The 18,155-nt window shown below is 45.0% G+C and overlaps 1 protein-coding gene across 4 annotated transcripts in view; it reads right to left on the bottom strand.

Moving 5' to 3' along the window:
• The window catches only part of LOC146712120 (rho GTPase-activating protein 27-like), a 43,081-nt gene that overhangs the window by 1,608 nt on the left and 23,318 nt on the right, over positions 1 to 18,155 (bottom strand). The window contains exons 4-21 of one of the 4 annotated variants that reach the window (XM_085455269.1): positions 15,965 to 16,177; positions 12,319 to 12,468; positions 12,088 to 12,243; positions 11,763 to 11,828; positions 11,598 to 11,657; positions 11,427 to 11,522; positions 11,267 to 11,347; positions 11,085 to 11,150; positions 9,437 to 9,504; positions 9,262 to 9,343; positions 7,447 to 7,548; positions 7,250 to 7,372; positions 7,099 to 7,171; positions 6,724 to 6,840; positions 6,225 to 6,323; positions 2,383 to 2,460; positions 2,053 to 2,187; positions 295 to 400 (exon numbers count right to left, since the gene is read on the bottom strand). In XM_085455269.1, coding sequence (XP_085311395.1) covers positions 295 to 400; positions 2,053 to 2,187; positions 2,383 to 2,460; positions 6,225 to 6,323; positions 6,724 to 6,840; positions 7,099 to 7,171; positions 7,250 to 7,372; positions 7,447 to 7,548; positions 9,262 to 9,343; positions 9,437 to 9,504; positions 11,085 to 11,150; positions 11,267 to 11,347; positions 11,427 to 11,522; positions 11,598 to 11,657; positions 11,763 to 11,828; positions 12,088 to 12,243; positions 12,319 to 12,468; positions 15,965 to 16,177 — 1,871 coding nt within the window. The other 3 variants (XM_085455271.1, XM_085455270.1, XM_085455272.1) reach the window with 3 other exon arrangements.

Below are 18,155 nucleotides of genomic sequence, written 5' to 3'. Positions count from 1 at the left end.
GAGAGGCACAGACAGATACACGTTGTTTCCAAAGCAGACCTAATCACCTTCATGCTCTGCCGCTTCGTTTTTACTTGCAGACTAATTTTATTTTAGCTGACTGATTATTTGGGAGTTACAGATCTATTTCACCATTGCCATGATCCAGTGCATTCTACACCCTTACCCAGTGTGTAACTGGGACTGTTAGGGGTTATCTGGCAGAGAGCAGGCTGGCCGAGTTAGCAGTGTTTTGGGCACTGCTCACTCCGCTGTCTGTCTGCACTGGTTCATAAAGCCTCGGAGCAAACTCACTTTCGCAGGTGTCTGAACAGCAGCTCCATGGTGTTGTGGTTCGGTAGAGGAAGAGTCTGCACCAGATCCTTCATGTAGGACACCCTCAGGCTGTAGTCTGGGACTTCTGCAAACACACACACAGCTAAGGTTCTGTACTACAACAGTTTAGAGGCATGACGGCACTTTTCGGTGTATCGCTCATCACAAACGTGTGCTGGGATTATTGCGATCTCCTTACTTTGTGTTTCTCTGTGGTCACCGTGACACCAGGAGACCTGACTGGAAGAGTCGACTGCTCGGTCAACCTCTGCACATTTACAACTTATCAGATGTAGTCGTGCAGAAGAATTATGGAAGGAGCAATTCATCGGAAGGACTGTAGATTTTGACCAGTAAATTGAGTAATCTGATATTCTTGCAAAAGAGTTTATCAATGCAATGACCCCAGAGAGATTGGATTGTGAGTTTTGGAGAAAAAGTAACACATCATAAGATAAGATAAGATAACCTTTATTAGTCCCACACGAGCTGATGTTCCGGGAGTGTCATTATAGTCTAAATATAGAGTACACTCTTTTTAAAAATATTTAATAAAGTCTTCATCTTTAAGCAGTGATGTATTAAATCTCCAGATGTGTTCAGCTGTTCGAGTTTGCAAATATTTAATGCAGGCTAATGTTATTAGTGCTGGAAAGCCAAGAGTTTGCACAAAAACGTAAGTGAACATGAGAAAATTGTTAATGATAATCTAAGAATGCTGTCTGCTTCATTCAAAGGAATATGAGCTTCAGCACAACGAGCTGTAAGAGTAAGAAAAGTTTACTAACTGGAGTCAGAACATTGTCTCCAGTTCTCTTCAGTTTGTGTCCTGATGTCATGTTAAATGACTGTGTGGGTGATGTTCTTAATCATTACTTAGAGTTTGTGCTGTTATGGAGCCCAGTGTGATATTTTGTTTAACCCTAAAAAGAGTTATTGCGATTGCTTTAACTACAGAGGATCTTTTTATTTAGCAGACCTGGAGTGGTGAGATCCTTGGGTCATATCTAGAAAAGTGATCTTGGCGATGATGATGATGATGATGATGTGATGCGCAGTGCTGTAAGTTGTGTCGGTTCTTAACTTTGACTTGTGTTCAGATGATGTTAAAGTGGCCCTTTTTCCAGCCTGCTGTACGTCCGGCTACGCTTGTGGTGTCGTTAGAGTAAAATCATAATGTAAAAACTGCAGGATTGTCAGGATGCATGTAGAGATGGAGATCTGCAAGTAATGTCCCAGGTTTTCCTGCTTCACTGAGGAACTGTGTGTGTGCAAATGTATGCGCCGTTCCAATGAGTCTAGAAAGAGTGAAAACAGTTGGATTTACATTGTTGCTCAATCACAGCTGCCTGATGTTTGATGTTCGATGATCGATGTGAGTCTGTGTGAGTGAAAGACAGAGCGAGCGACAGATTTTGTGTTATAAGCTTCATGTTATGGACGCACAGTGTGAGCACTCAGGTCGCATCAGAGCATCGGGCCGTATAGTGTGAGACCTGCATCGTGACCTACCAACTTCTCACCCCTGCGAGTCAATCGTGCAGTTTGAGCAGGAGCTGAATAACGCGACTGAAAAAAAAAGTGTATGCCCAGCTTTACCCTCCTTCAGGTAAGAGCTGGGTTAAAGACATAAGATAAAAACACGAGTAGACCAGGGCTACTGCAGGTCTGGTACAGTGTGTGACATTTCCTTTGCTGTGTATTAACATGTATGTGTCAAACAGCGTGTGTACTGACGGATGGCGGCGATGAACTTTTCGAAGACGCTGAAGGGAAACAGCGGCTCTGGAAGCTCCCGCAGGAAAAGCTTGAGAGCGCCGGTGATCACGTGAATCTCCTCCCACTGTCCGTCCTCCAGGTCCAAGTGCTCCTCTGCAGAAACAGAGGACAGCTTCAGTCTTCTGAAACCAAACTTTAGATCAAACAGACATTGGGTTCAGATCCATCTGTTAGACGCGAACAGCTTCGTGTTGCCGCCGCAGGTCTGAACGATCCATCAGACCGTTTGAATCCAGGGAGAAATCACGTGACCGTTACCGAACATGAACTGAGTCAGCGACGCATTACCGTGGTCGGCTTTGTGTCGTAGTTTCTGGATCACGGCTAGGTTTCCGCTCACTCTGTAGATCCCGTCCACGTCCAGACCTGAACACAGCGAGTGAAGCCAGTTAGTAGACAAACACCTCTGTCCAGTTCATCAGTCGCTGGGTTACACCTTTAAGAATTGTTTCATTTCCACCTTAGACAAAAACAACATCTGAATTCTGTTGCACAACACTTCACCATAAATCCCTGTTTCAGTGCTGTATGGCTGCAACATCATGTTAGATTCAGTACGACTACAAATCCAAGCTAATGAGCGAAATTGACCCACCTTCAACCATTAAATCACAACACGATGTGAGCCTTAACACACACACACACACACACACACACACACACACACACACACACACACACACACACACACACAGTGGGGCAAAAAAGTATTTAGTCAGCCACCGATTGTGCAAGTTCCCCCACCTAAAATGATGACAGAGGTCAGTAATTTGCACCAGAGGTACACTTCAACTGTGAGAGACAGAATGTGAAAAAAAAAATCCATGAATCCACATGGTAGGATTTGTAAAGAATTTATTGGTAAATCAGGGTGGAAAATAAGTATTTGGTCAATAACAAAAATACAACTCAATACTTTGTAACATAACCTTTGTTGGCAATAACAGAGGTCAAACGTTTACTATAGGTCTTTACCAGGTTTGCACACACAGTAGCTGGTATTTTGGCCCATTCCTCCATGCAGATCTTCTCGAGAGCAGTGATGTTTTGGGGCTGTCGCCAAGCAACACGGACTTTCAACTCCCGCCACAGATTTTCTATGGGGTTGAGGTCTGGAGACTGGCTAGGCCACTCCAGGACTTTCAAATGCTTCTTACGGAGCCACTCCTTTGTTGCCCGGGCGGTGTGTTTTGGATCATTGTCATGTTGGAAGACCCAGCCTCGTTTCATCTTCAAAGTTCTCACTGATGGAAGGAGGTTTTGGCTCAAAATCTCACGATACATGGCCCCATTCATTCTGTCCTTAACACGGATCAGTCGTCCTGTCCCCTTGGCAGAAAAACAGCCCCATAGCATGATGTTTCCACCCCCATGCTTCACAGTAGGTATGGTGTTCTTGGGATGCAACTCAGTATTCTTCTTCCTCCAAACACGACGAGTTGAGTTTATACCAAAAAGTTCTACTTTGGTTTCATCTGACCACATGACATTCTCCCAATCCTCTGCTGTATCATCCATGTGCTCTCTGGCAAACTTCAGACGGGCCTGGACATGCACTGGCTTCAGCAGCGGAACACGTCTGGCACTGCGGGATTTGATTCCCTGCCGTTGTAGTGTGTTACTGATGGTGACCTTTGTTACTTTGGTCCCAGCTCTCTGCAGGTCATTCACCAGGTCCCCCCGTGTGGTTCTGGGATCTTTGCTCACCGTTCTCATGATCATTTTGACCCCACGGGATGAGATCTTGCGTGGAGCCCCAGATCGAGGGAGATTATCAGTGGTCTTGTATGTCTTCCATTTTCTGATGATTGCTCCCACAGTTGATTTTTTCACACCAAGCTGCTTGCCTATTGTAGATTCACTCTTCCCAGTCTGGTGCAGGGGCCCGTTCTTCGTACGTCGCTCACTACATCCAAGATCAAATCATCGTGCTAACCGTGAGCTCGCTAATCCGGTTCTCCGAACACACCAGCTGTTGACGATTAGTACAGCTGGATGAAGTAATGTGAGATCACTGGGTGGCTTAACAGGGGCTACGCATCGAGAGTAGAAACATTGATCGGCAACCCTCTGATTGGTCGGCGAAAATGTCGAAGGAGCGCGCTCGGTATTTTTCGGCAGCAGAGGAAGAACCCTTGAGTGAGGGATTTCAGGAGTTTCATCAGAACGCAAGGGAACACTGCAAAGGCTGCAAAAGCAAGGAGAGAGGGCTGGCAGGAAGTTGCTGACAAATTAAACTCGTAAGTGATTTAATAATAACAATAATAATGGAGTGGATTTATATAGCGCTTTACAATGCCACAATGCCTCCACCAGTGTGTGAATGTGAGAGTGAATGAATAGTGGCATTGTAAAGCGCTTTGGGTGCCTTGAAAAGCGCTATATAAATCCACTCCATTATTATTATTATTATTCAGTCACTCTCGCATTCACACACTGGTGGAGGCAGCTACGGTTGTAGCCACAGCTGCCCTGGGGCAGACTGACAGAAGCGAGGCTGCCATATCGCGCCATCGGCCCCTCTGACCAACACCAGTAGGCGGTAGGGTAAATCTATTATATTATATTACATTATATTATCCAATATTATATTACATTATATCCTCTTTCACATTGGAGCCACAACAGGACCCACTAGAACATGGGAACAAGTAAAAGTGAAATATAAGAATATTCTACAGAATGGTAATATTTATCACTTATATTGCTTTTAGTCTCTTGGAAAGAGACCCTGAAATAATCTGTTTGTTTATAACAGCAACCAAGAAAAGGGCAGAGCAAACAAAGACAGGTGGTGGTCCTGCACCCCCTCGTCAACAAGTTGGTTAAGTGAATAATACCCTCACGGGAATATCGATATCTCTCTATGAGCACACTGTCGCGCTGAGCTAAAGGATCCTGTCTATCCCGCAATATACGCTGGATTCTGAGGACTCTCCTTATCAATCTTGCACCTTCCACAATGGGTGGCTCGCGTAAACGGACAGGACATGGCTGCGACAGACTTCCCAAATCCACCTTCGCTTTTATAGCCGTGGTCTCTCATCTTGATTACACAAAGTAATTTACTATTACTACTCTGAAATATGAATTACATCTGAAATAATCAAATACATGGAATAGAATGATTAATAGTACATTTCCCTTTTTTAGGGAAATGACCTGTATGTATCTGTGTGAAATCAATAAAAGAATCAGGTGCTGCATTATCTTTATTGATGTTATTTATTTATGGTGAAACAGTGGTGGAATATTGTTGTTGCTTTCGTATGAATGAAGCGGACATACCTGCGTGGCCGCGATCTAATCCTGGTTACATAAAGTAAACCTGCTCCCGAGCAGGTTTACGCTTACGGCTCTGTTGCTATGACAGCAAGTCCCGGATGAGCTTCGGGGAACCGAACGATCCAAGATCAGGCGAAAACGTCAACAATCTAATCCAGCTAACTTACTTAGCGAGGTACGAAGAACGGGCCCCAGGTCTACAATACTTTTCCTGGTGTCCTTCGAAAGCTCTTTGGTCTTGGCCATGGCGGAGTTTGGAGTCTGACTGTTTGAGGCTGTGGACAGGTGTCTTTTATACAGATGATGAGTTCAAACAGGTGCCATTCATACAGGTAACGAGTGGGGGACAGAAAAGCTTCTTACAGAAGACGTTACAGGTCTGTGAGAGCCAGAGATTTTCCTTGTTTGAGGTGACCAAATACTTATTTTCCACCCTAATTTACAAATAAATTCTTTACAAATCCTACCATGTGGATTCATGGATTTTTTTTTCACATTCTGTCTCTCACAGTTGAAGTGTACCTCTGGTGCAAATTACTGACCTCTGTCATCATTTTAGGTGGGGGAACTTGCACAATCGGTGGCTGACTAAATACTTTTTTGCCCCACTGTAAACACACGTTTTGATGTGCCTTGATGCATGGTCAATCATCCAGGTAAGTCAATCCCAAATAGGGATGGGTACCGGTATCCGGTGCCATGATGGCACCTAATCCCAAAAGGTTGATTGTTCATCTGAATGTTTCTCACACTGAAAACGTTACGTCCAGATGAACAGTTAACCTTTTGGGATGTTTTGTTGTGCGTTTCCTGTAGCGCGTGGGTAACATGTGTGCCTCCGTCACCTCTGCGCTCCACTGTCCTGATGCACTTCTCCACAAACTTGGGGATGGTGCTGTGTTCTCGGTGGCACAGAGTGTCCAGGTGGCAGCCAAAGACGTTGTCTGGAAGACATTTCCAGTCTGATCAACGAGCTGCATGTTTCTGTGTCATCAGGCTTAGCATCATTTTACAGTTTTCATATCGTCTACATCGTGATTCACTCTTGATAAACTCATATTCGGATGCATTACTGTTTTACTATGTTTTTCTGTTCATCTCTGGATCTTGTATTTACCCGTGCGCTGTGCACATGTTGATGTAAATGGGTTAACTCAGCTGCTAATTTCACTCATTAAACTAACACCAAATGAATATACAGGTGAGTCTGTTGTTGTAGCGAGTTAGCTTTGGATCACTGAGCGGGTTCATGCAGGTAAACATCTGCATCTGATAGAAAAGTCAATGATATTCACAGTTTGTAGCATTTAAAGGTCGGTGCATGTGATCGGGAGGCCTTTTTACCTCTGATGTATCCTCGCTCTTTGACGCTCTGCAGAGTCGGCCTTCGCTGCAGGAAGCGTCGCAGTTTGGACCGAACTCGCGTCTGCTCCGTGTCAGCTCCTGATGGGATCCTGCTCGCTGAAGATGCAGCAGAAGAAGAAAGTGTTCAGTGTTACTATGACAACCACTGTGCAATACCTGCCAATAAAACGTTCTTATTAATAAACTTATTCCATCACTCTGTGGGTCATTTTGAAAAGACATCAGAAACACCAGCTGGTAACATGTTTCCGCTCAGGGCCATCCTGTGCTCCTTTCCTGAGCTTTTAATGCTTCAGACCTTCATCAGGCCGAGTCTGCACAGATGTTGGAGATGGTTAAAGTTCAAAGACTCACATATCGATCTCCTGTCTTTGTCCTCTTTGTCTGAAGAACCATCGTCTTCACTGTCTGATAGGTGCTCCTGGTCCTGAAAGCAGACTTCACTGTAAGCCAGTTCGCTCTGAAACAAAGAGCCTGAACGAGGCACGAGGCTTCGAAGGATTACCGGTCTGTGTGCTCCGTCTGGCACCAGCTGTCCGATGGTGTCCTGGATCACTTTGAGCCAGTCGCTGATGATGCTCTCCTTGTCGTACTGCATCAGATACTCGCAGCCCTGACGTGTCTTCAGCTGCACACAAACACCACAGTGGTCTTCATCAAGCAGGTAAGAAGGGAAGCTGATGTAACTGGGGTAAAAAGTACCTCCAGAACGTTCTTCTTGGATGACTTGTCTTTGCAGGCCCAGCTCACCGAAGCTCCTCTGAGTTCAACGGTGTATTCTGGAACAATCTGTGACGCTTTGCTCTGAGGGAAAACAAGTCATCATCATCATCCTCCTCATGGCCGTCATAATTATAAGTTATAATAAGTTATATAGTCATGTGGTTCGTGTATTTTGACTTTTGTTGCCATGATGCCAGGTCTCTCTTGGAAATGAGATTTTTAATCTCAATGAGATTTTTTTCACCTGGATAAGGACTAATAATAAAAGTAATCATCATCCTCATCCTTCTCATCATCATCATCCTCATTCTCCTCCTCCTCATTGCCGTCATAATCATCATCTTCATCATAACCTCCCTCCTAATGTTCGTTCCTCCGAGTCCACCCAGTCTTTTAAATTGCGTCTTAAAACTTTAGTCTGGCTTTTGATTCAAACTACTTTGTTACTTCGTGGCTAGTTTTTGTTTCAAACAGTTGTCATATTGTTTCCTTTTAACTCTTTCTTTTCATTCTGTCTTGTGCTTTTGCTCTGACCGACTCTGAAGCACTTTGGTCAACTTTGTTGTATTTTTATTTGCAATAGAAATAAAGTTTATTTTTTATTTTTTATTACCTTCCTCCTCCTCCTCATCATCACCATAGTTTAATAGCACAATAGGATCAATGATTCATGGATGGAAATCTAAAGTTTCTATATCGTAGCCATTTATTAATGCTGGCGGTATTGTTTGTGTTTAATAACTCATTGAATTCCTTCTCACAAGTTAGTTTTTCTCTGTTTGCCTTGTTCATTTATTAGATCAATCTAAGTCTTCCACATATGAAATCCAAACATTTCTCAGGTATTTAGTCCTGAGAAATGTTATTACTACAGAGAGTAGAAAACACAAGTAATGGTTCGAGGCAGAAGGTGCATTAGGGTGTTTGTCCTTTGTCACGTGGTGTGAGCAGAATCATCTGCAGCTCAACGTGGCAAAGACCAAGGAACTGATCGTGGACTTCAGGAAGACCAGGAAACACTTGACCCCTGTTTCAATCCAGGGGGTCAGTGTTGACATTGTGGAGGACTATAAATACCTTGGAGTACACATTGACAATAAACTGGACTGGGCTAAAAACACCACAGCACTTTACAGGAAGGGCCAGAGTCGTCTCTATTTTTTGAGGCGACTGAGGTCCTTCAACATCTGCCAGAAAATGCTGAGGATTTTCTATGAGTCTGTGGTGGCCAGTGCGATCCTCTATGCTGTTGCATGCTGGGGGAGCAGGCTGAGGGTCGCAGATGCCAACAGACTTAATAAACTGATCCGTAAGGCCAGCAATGTTGTGGGGATGGAGCTGGACTCCCTCAAGGTGGTGTCGGAGAGGCGGATGCTGTCCAAGATAAAGACAATGTTGGATAACACCTCCCACCCACTCCATGACATGTTGGTCAGTCACAGGAGCTCGTTCAGTGAGAGACTGAGATTACCCATGAAGCACCACTGAACGACACAGGAAATCATTCCTGCCTGTGGCCATCTCCCTGTACAACGCATCCACTTAACACACTGTTTGCTGCTACAACTACACATGTTTCTTTTCCAAATATTTATTTATGAGTGACTTATGTATGTATGTATGTATATATATGTATATATTGTACTATTCTTAGTTAGCGTATTGTCTGTCTTGTCTTAATGTTGGTTTAAAATGGAGCACTGTAACAAAAAATAATTTCCCCCAGGGATCAATAAAGTATTCTGATTCTGATTCTGATTGAGCTCCTGTTGGACTCTGTAAACTGATTCTTACTGCATTCCCGGCTGGTCGGGGGTCTTTATGGAATGTGAGGATCCCTCCATGCAGGACAGTCCACGACTGGCTCCAGTTCTTCCTGTCCAAAAATCAGCAGACACAGTTACCTCCGACAAAACCCACAGAACAGATACGAGCACACACCTTACCTTTACAATTGTTGTGCTCTCACCTGATCTTTTTTCCATTTTCAGCCACTTTAGTCTTGTTGAGAATCCCTGCTTTCTCCAGCAGGTGTCCCTGTAGGAATGCAGACACACAGCTGAGTCCTCAGGTTACCTGCTTTGAAATGTGACTCCTCTGCAAACACGGGAGTGGTGAGGGTCTAATGAAAGGCCTTTTATCAGCCTGTGTCATTTCATCCATCAGTCTGATCAGTGCTGGAAACATTTTTAAATACCTGAAAATCTTTCCAGGAACCAAACTCAAGGATTTATGTGATTATTCAAGGACACCTAAAACATTCTCGGCGGACAGAGGACCTCCTCACGGACACAAACAAGGCCTCGAGAGACCTCTTTGCATCCCTAATTAAAACATGACTGAACTTTTCATCTGACAAAGGAGGAGTTTGCTTTCAGGAAACACAGGAGGGACTTTACTACCACGTGAACCAAAGCTTCTCCACAGCAGCCATTTTCACAATCCACTGTGTTACTCATGCATTAATCAAGGTTGAGCCTTGAAAGTCCCACTGCCCTCGTGCTGCTGATGCTCTCCTCTCTGCGAGGCGGTCAGCTGATGCAGCACACCTGTACCTTCAACTTGATAAAAGCTGGCCCAGGTGTGGTGACTTTTATTCATTCAGCAGAACTTACTGTGAGTTTGTTTTTAATAAATTCTACTTCATGTAATGTTGTCATGCACACACTTCTTGTTGTTTAGCTTGAGGCAGTAACACATGGAGTGGTGTCTGGGAGGGTAAACTCCTTTGGTAAGCTTACCGCTTGAGTCATAGTTAATGGCCAGCTTGCTTTGAAGTCTGCAACTATTAAACTTAGCGTTTGTTGATTTTAGCATTGGGTCCAAGATTTCTGGGAGTGTTTGGTTTTGGTCCTTGGCTCGTCATCAGAGACGATCTGCACATCTGCACATGGGGTGTTCACGGACACTGGGATGCACACAGCAGCATCTTCTTTTCATCTGCTCTCAGTTTTTATGTCTTAAACCATTTTCCTCATGAACTCTGGACAATGTGCACATGTTTCCTTTGCAGGTGGTTTCCTGTGTTATTTGTTGGTGCTCCTTTGAACATTGCACAGAGTGAGTGAAGCAGCAGGTCAAAGACCAGCTACGTTCGTGTATAGAATCAGGCCAGGAATGTCTGCTGAGGCTACAGGAGAAGTAGGAGGACCACCAAAGTGTGGTGTGAACCTGTGGACAAAGTCTGATTCCGTGTGCACACCAGCCTCCAGTGTGGACACAGTCAGAGATGCTGGAGTTACCAGAACTAATAGCAGGGCCATAGAAAGAGACCAATCAGACCCTCAGACCCGTTAATGTGTGATGGATCGGTGTTATTGAGCGATTTAAGGGTTAGTGGAGAAACACTGAGCAACTTTCTGGGCAAATTCAGCCTTACAGTAAAAATCTAAACACCGATAAACACACTTGAACTTCATGGTGTCAGGAAAAATCTTTCTAAATGTTTAACACGTAATACTGAGGAAGCACAGCAGGTGGCGCTGTCAGTCTGAACTGCCCAAAAAGTTCCCGTCAGGCAGTGGTTAGTAAGATGTTAATGTGATGAGTTAGTGGAACCACATCTACTGGAAACCTTCACTAATCTTCCCAACAGCCAATCAGGTGCCAAGACCTACATGCTGTGAGCTGGACCCTGTGCTCTGATTGGACAGATTCCTCTTCAGTCTGCACCTATTAGAGAGCTTGATGGGGGAGAACAGGATGACATCAGATCGACAAATGAACGAATGGATGAGCGGGAACGAGCGAGTCAATGCGAATGAATGGAGCCGTGATAGTGACACAGGTAAGTGTCTACCTGTGGACTGTCGGGGGAGGCGTGTCTGCTTATCATGTCAGTGTGATCGGAGAAGTTCCTCCGGTGGCCATGGGAACACGTCTGAAACCCAGAAACCAGTTAAAGTCTGTGTGACGCAGGCCTAAAAAGGTTGTTGCTGTACCGTAAAGTTTTCACTCACGTCTTCTCCCATGCTGACTCTCAGCTTCCTGGCCTGCAGCGATGCTCCGTCCTCACAAACTCCATTTCCCATCAGACTTTGGGGCACTGAGGGAATCTGTAACAGTCAGCAAACCAATGGATTAATGCAAATAAAAAGCAGACACACAGATGGCGCTGACCAACTGATTACCTGAGGATCCTTCAGGTCCAGGTGAGCTCTGGGTATCAGGCCCAAGCTCTGCTGAGGATGCTGTGGAGAGAAAAAGGCACAAATGTGGGAGAATATTCGGAACAATCCAAGGACTGTCATTGATGGGTGGCAATGAACCGTGTGCTCAGTCTGTGTGTGTGGTACCGTTCTAAAGTTGGCGTTGTTGTCTTTATGGTCGCCTACAGGATAGTCTTCCTCTGGCAGGGGAGGCTTTCAGTAATCAGAGTAAGAGGAGTCATTGGAGGAAGTTCACCATTTTAATCAAACAACCCTGAATCCTCATTAACACAAAGACCACCTGTTCACTAAGCATCACCTGATACAGCTGATAAAATATCAGATGGATTTCAGTTTTTCAGCTGTTGAAGTGACATTTTGACATATTTCACAATTTAAAAAATGACTAAGTTTGTTGTTCTAGTTTCTGTTCTGACTTTGAACCTGGTCATCGTTTTAAACTGGGTCGTACCGGGCCGCCCTCGTGCTTCCTGTGGGTTGCAGATCCAGGTGGGGGTGACGGGGAGGATGGCTCAGGTAAATTCCAGGATGTGGTTCGTGTGCTGCGGTTGAAGTAGTAAGGTCTCCCTGAGACTTCATCAAACACCTTCTCCCAGCCACCAGAGCCCTGACGGGAAGCACGACGACATCACTTTGAGGACCTGATAATGGACTGGGGGGTTATGAAGGCAGTGATTCAAACCTGAGAGGAGGCGGGGGAGATGGAGGTCAGCTGACCCCCTTCTTTTCCCTTGGACCGGTCCGGGTCTCTAACCGGCACGGGTGGAGGATTGCGAGAGTTGTTCATGTGGTTGGTTCCAGGCTGCCTCCCGCTGTCCTGCTCAGTGTGGCCCTGCACAGAGGTCAGCACAGCAGGACTGTCTGCTTTGGTTCTGTCATCAGATTTGTTGTTGTCACTGCATTTATACTTCCTGCTTTCCTCCTTCACACTCTTACATGTTCTGTGTTGTACTCTGATCTTCATTGTAATCACATTTTTGTATTTTTAATGAAATTGTACATTTTTCCTGCTTTACTTTATTCCTCTGCTAAACTTACAAATCCTTCATTTCAAGTCAAGTCAAGTTGGCTTTATAGTCACTTCAACCATATACAGTCAGTACACAGTGAGGCGAAACAACATTCCTCCAGGACCAAGGTGCTACATGCAACATACATTTACAACATAAATTAACAGAAAACACTAAACTAGCTAACTAAGAGGCCTAGTTAGCTGCTAGCAGAGACAAGACAGACTGACCTAACATAAATTACAACATAAATTAACAAAAACTAACTATCTAAGGAAGCCTTTTTTTTTTTTTGTTAACAGACAGCAGACAACAAAGTGCACGTGCAAATGTGCAAACATGAGCAGCAAAGTGACAGTGTGACAAAAAAACACAACGTAACATAATAAAAAGGTTTTGTGATGATGAGTTGAGGTAGTGGAGGAACGGTAAACATTCCTTAGTGTAGCAGCAAAAATTAGGAAGTAAAGAAGTTAGTGCAGAAAGTCCAGTAATAATATTGTGCAAAAGAGCATTTACAGGTTGGTGTGTACGATGGTTTGGTGGTGTAGGTCAGTGTGTTTGCGCTTGTGTTGATTAGTCAGTCCAGTCTCAATGTTTTGAGGTAGTTGAGTTAAGCTGAGTGATAATGTTTGTGTGTGTGTGTTTATCAGTCCATTTGTTTATAGATTTAATTTTATATACAGTTCTTTGGGTGTAATTCCTACCCTTTGGTTTATTTATTCCACTGTTTAATATTACTTATACAAACTTTAAGTAGTTCGTGCTCTGTACAATGATGATCAGGCCTGTCTTCTGCTGTTTGCACACTAGAAGTTAAAACTTGTCTGTGGCTGTGGACCAAATTCACTAATCCAGCGGTCCCCAACCGTGTTTTGCCCCACGGACAGTTTAATGTCAGACAATATTTTCATGGACCGGCCTTTAAGGTGTTGCGGATAAATACAACAAAATAAAAGGATACGACCAAGACAAAAACTGGTATTTTGTAAATATAATAATAAACGTGAATTCACTGTGTGATTGTGTAACTTTATTAGCAGCGTCCTCCTGAAATGCACCAACAACAGAGTAACATCCTCTCTGCCCCTTAATGCTCTGGTCACTATGGTAACGTGTAAATATTTTTTTTCTGGGAAGACCCAGGCAAACCGAGTTAACGATAAAATATGGTAAATGGCCTGTTTTTGTATAGCGCTTTACTAGTCCCTAAGGACCCCAAAGCGCTTTACACATCCAGTCATCCACACATTCACACACACATCCACACACACATTCATACATTCACACACACATTCATACATTCACACACACATCCACACACACATTCATACATTCACACACACATTCATACATTCACACACACATCCACACACACATTCATACATTCACACACTGAAAACCATAAATTTCACACCCGAGTCTACGCTCTCATGGTCCGGTAGCGGGCCGTGGCCCGGGGGTCGGGACCGCTGCACTAATTCACAGAAAAATACTGACGACATAAAATATATAAAACCTCTTAGACTCATATGTGACACCTGAAACAATCTCATCAGGCTACAGTGATAGTTGGCTACAGACATGAGAGAAAGGGGCACAGGGCTCATGGACGCCTGCTCAACCAGTAAGACAAACTGGTGTCCAGTAACTGGTCACCGGATCCCTGTGGAACAGACGCCACATGCTCATATTACAGCTGATAAAACTTTAAGTACCTCTGAGCTGCACACAGCGGTGAGTTTGGAGTGGAACACAATGGAAGGTCAGAGTGACGATGGCAGAGAAATCCAACGAGCCATTCGTACAAATGTTCTCCAGATACGCTTTGTTTGTAACGCTGCCATCACTAAACTTTGTTGACCACTTACATTGGTGTGTAATCTGTCGCTACAGCATGATGAAGCGCACTACCTCAGCTGTGCATCATCAGCCTTCAGCCCTTCTTCTGTCTGGACCGTCGTCTCCTGTCACGTCACTCCCAGCAATCATCGTTTTAGGAAACGAGCGTACACATCATCTACGTCTCGCTCAAAATGGATTTTTCTGATTTCGTCCGATTCTGAAATCTTAGATTTCTGCTCTTCCTTAGTGTGTTTAATGCTAGCTTAGCTGAGCTTTTATGTGTTATCCAGTGCTGCTCTTTTAATGCCGCCGTGGTGTCTGACCTGTCGTTTACCTTCGAGTTCATTTAGATTTCAGTCACTTCCTGTGCTGTCACACTGCTTTGAATCCAGTGTTTTAGTAACTCCAGGGCTGCTGCCCGATGGCAGCTTTAACTCAGTAAATGCAATTACTTTCTTTTCTTTTTGTAATCCTGATGCACTGTTAAGAAAAGAACCAGATGTTGTTCCTGCAGCCTCAGCTGCCCGTCCTGCGCCCCCGCCTTCTCTACCACACCTGCAGTGTCGCTTATGGACGTGGCGTCCTGCAGCTGCTGGACTATCAGCGTCACCTGAAAGGACGTCTCATGCATGACACGAGCAAAGTGTTGGAAGGAGAGAGTAAGGCTGAGGATGGGCAACTCTCAGTCTGTGCCTGGATTGAAATAACTTTTTTATCCACAAGTCCAAACGCCTACTGCAGATGTGTCCTCGTGTTCAGTAAGACTTTAAGTGTAGCGTTCAGTTTGTGTTGTTTGTCCGGCTCCTGAAAAGCTCGGAGAACTTTCACTTTTATCACAAGATGTTGGAAACTGCACAGAAGGTAAACATTATTTTGTGATGCCAGGCTCATGATACAGCTGAGGCATGTTGTCTGTACAGAAACAGTCGCGTGTGCAGAGCGAGGCGTCTGAAACAGAAGTGAGCAGCTGCTCGTGGATGTGGGGCAGAAATGTCACAGAAATGTGCACGTAGACCGTGGAGCAGATAGTCCATCCATGAACACTGGCACAAACTTCTGTCAGAGCACGCTACCGATCACAACCACATTCACTTCCTCTTACAAAGCTCTTCACAATAAAACAGGAAACCTGTGAAAATGAACCATATATCATGCAAACACTCTTTTCAATATTTTAAACCCATTTTACTCCTTTTAGAAGGAATTCCTGCATTTTTCTAAATACCGATTTGAACCTGTAAGCGTATGGGTTCACCATGTGAACCGCACTCATCATCTCTGTTCTTGCACTTCTTTTCCTCAGCTGCACGTCAGCTTCTTTCATCTGTCCTGATAGTTTAGCTCTCGTCTACATTCACATTCCTTTCATGCAGAGTCTTTTGGCGCTGCTGCTTCATCTCCGTTTGGTGTTTAAGTGACCCGAACACAAAGATGAACTCAAAACACACCTGGAAAGGTCAAAGGTCGCCTTACCTGCAATCGGTCCTGTGCGCTGACTGGGCAGTTGGGGCTGGTCATGCCCAAGGAGGTAGAAGATGATGGGCTGTGGTCTGATGTTGAGAGGGAGTGGTCTGTGGGAGGTGGAGAGGAGAGGGAGGAGCCAGAAGGGCCCTGAGGCGGAGCCAATTTCTTCAGAGATGGGACGTTGGCGTAGATGGGCGACAGAGGGTCGGGCAAGCTTTGGTCCTACAGAGAGAGAGAGGATTTCTTCAACCACACCGTCAGACACAAAACAACACACTCTGAGTCGAAGCTGTGACATGTTCACAGCGTGGATTCGTCACAGTGTTTAGACCTCCTGCATGTGACATAACCCGACGACCGGCCGTGTCCTTCCTTCTTCATCTGGACGACAGAGCGCTCTGTGCTGCACGCCTCAGAGCCTCAAGTCATAAAACTACAGAACACAGACAACTATGAGCCCATTTAAAGCCCACCCCCAACCATCACCCACACACGGCAGCATGGCGGTGATGTTATCATCCTGATGGAGATCCAGCTTCATCCGCCTAACTTTCTCCTCAGAGTGAAAAGAATCATTGCAGAAAGCCGAAAATCTGTTTTTAATAAAGTTTACGGGGTTCCCACACCTCTTTTTTTTTTTTTTTTTTTTTTTTTTGGCCTGTCCCGTTTGGCTCCTTTTGCATCAGAATTGTTGTCTAAAGGCAAAGAAAGATGCCCAACGGATTTACTTTACCAAACTGACCATCCCAGCCTTGCCGTAATGGTCCATTTGATTCACCTTTTATTGTTTATTTTATTTTCACTTGCTGAATACGGGACAGACTTGACTGGGGGAAAGAAGGGGAGAAAGAAAGAGGGGAAGAGAAACAGCTGAGAAGAGGGACGGGGGAGAAGGGCAAAAGACAAAAACCAACAGAACGGGCAGAGAAAAAAAAATGCATATATCAATCACCTGGATCACCTGCTGAGAAAGAAAAAAGAAAACAAGCAGAAGAGAACATGAGTAATAGAATAAACAACATCACAATGATATATGGGAATATGACAGTAAATACTAAATGTTAAACATTATTGTGCAGCACATAAGATCAACAGAACACAGTGTGCTTTGAGGTAGGAGCCAAAAAGGGTGTAGTTTGTGGGTGTGATCACCCGTGTGTACACCTGTGAGCATGGACGCGCTTGTTTTTTGTTTTTTAAAAGGTTCCTTCATGTAATGATCTGCTAGAGGGTGTGGGGGGGCCACAGCCCCGTCCTCCAGGGCGTGAAGCAGGTGTGGAGGAGATCAAAACTCCAGACATCCAGAGGCCCCCAGACCACAAGAGACCAAGGAAGACTAACAGAGGGGCAGCTGCGCCACTGTCCCGGGTTCCCACAACTCTGCAAGACAGAGGAGCACAGAGAAGACCACGGGTCCAAAGAGCGAGCATTAGCAAAGAGTGAGCGTTAGCAGGGCTGCAGAGCGAGTCCTTACAGAGACGCTCAGAGCACGGCGACCCAGCGAGGACGAGGTCCCCGCTAAACAAGCAGGAACCTGCTGGAGCGTCGGCCTCATTTACGGCAATCATCTGTTGCTGTACAGGAAGAGCTCCCCCCAGGGTTTATAAACAAACACACACACAGTGACTTGCAGTCATTTCCTGCAGACTTTCACTAAGCCTCACGTCTGATTGAGGAAGAAGATCTGGATGTTTTCAGTCTTCAGGGAGTCGAGTCCTCGTGGTGATGAAGACGTTTCACATCTCCACAACACCACAGATACACCGAGTTCTGATAAAACTCATCATCATCCTGAAGATGTTGGAGGTGATTCACCTTTGCCAAGATTTCCTCCTCTGAGCAGGGAGCAGACAGCTTCCTGTCACACTGAGGAGGCGAGTGTGGCCACAGGGAAACAAAGAAAGTGTTACATTTCACTTCAGGTCGCTTCCATTAAAGCCGCCGGGTACGACTCCGGTGAGGCTCCACTGCTCAGCAGGCATTCTCGTTATCATTAACTAAACTTTACTCATCATTAATGCTTGCAGACCGACTGGTCAGTGTGCTGGGCTTCGATGTTAAACACTGACTCATTATTACTGATGCATAGACTCACAGTTACAACCTGGCACTGGCACTGGCACAGCACGGCACAGGTGGAGCAGGAATACTCCACAGGAGGATTACTCCACGGGAGTAACCTGCACATTTAGTCATCACC

This window comes from Copadichromis virginalis, linkage group LG4 (assembly GCF_057382275.1).
Source record: "Copadichromis virginalis isolate Kocher_CV1m ecotype Utaka linkage group LG4, C_Virginalis_male_GT1.1, whole genome shotgun sequence".
Classification (NCBI taxonomy): Eukaryota; Metazoa; Chordata; class Actinopteri; order Cichliformes; family Cichlidae; genus Copadichromis; species Copadichromis virginalis.
Note: the sequence above shows the minus strand (reverse complement) of the source record. Positions and strands in the feature narration are given on the sequence as shown.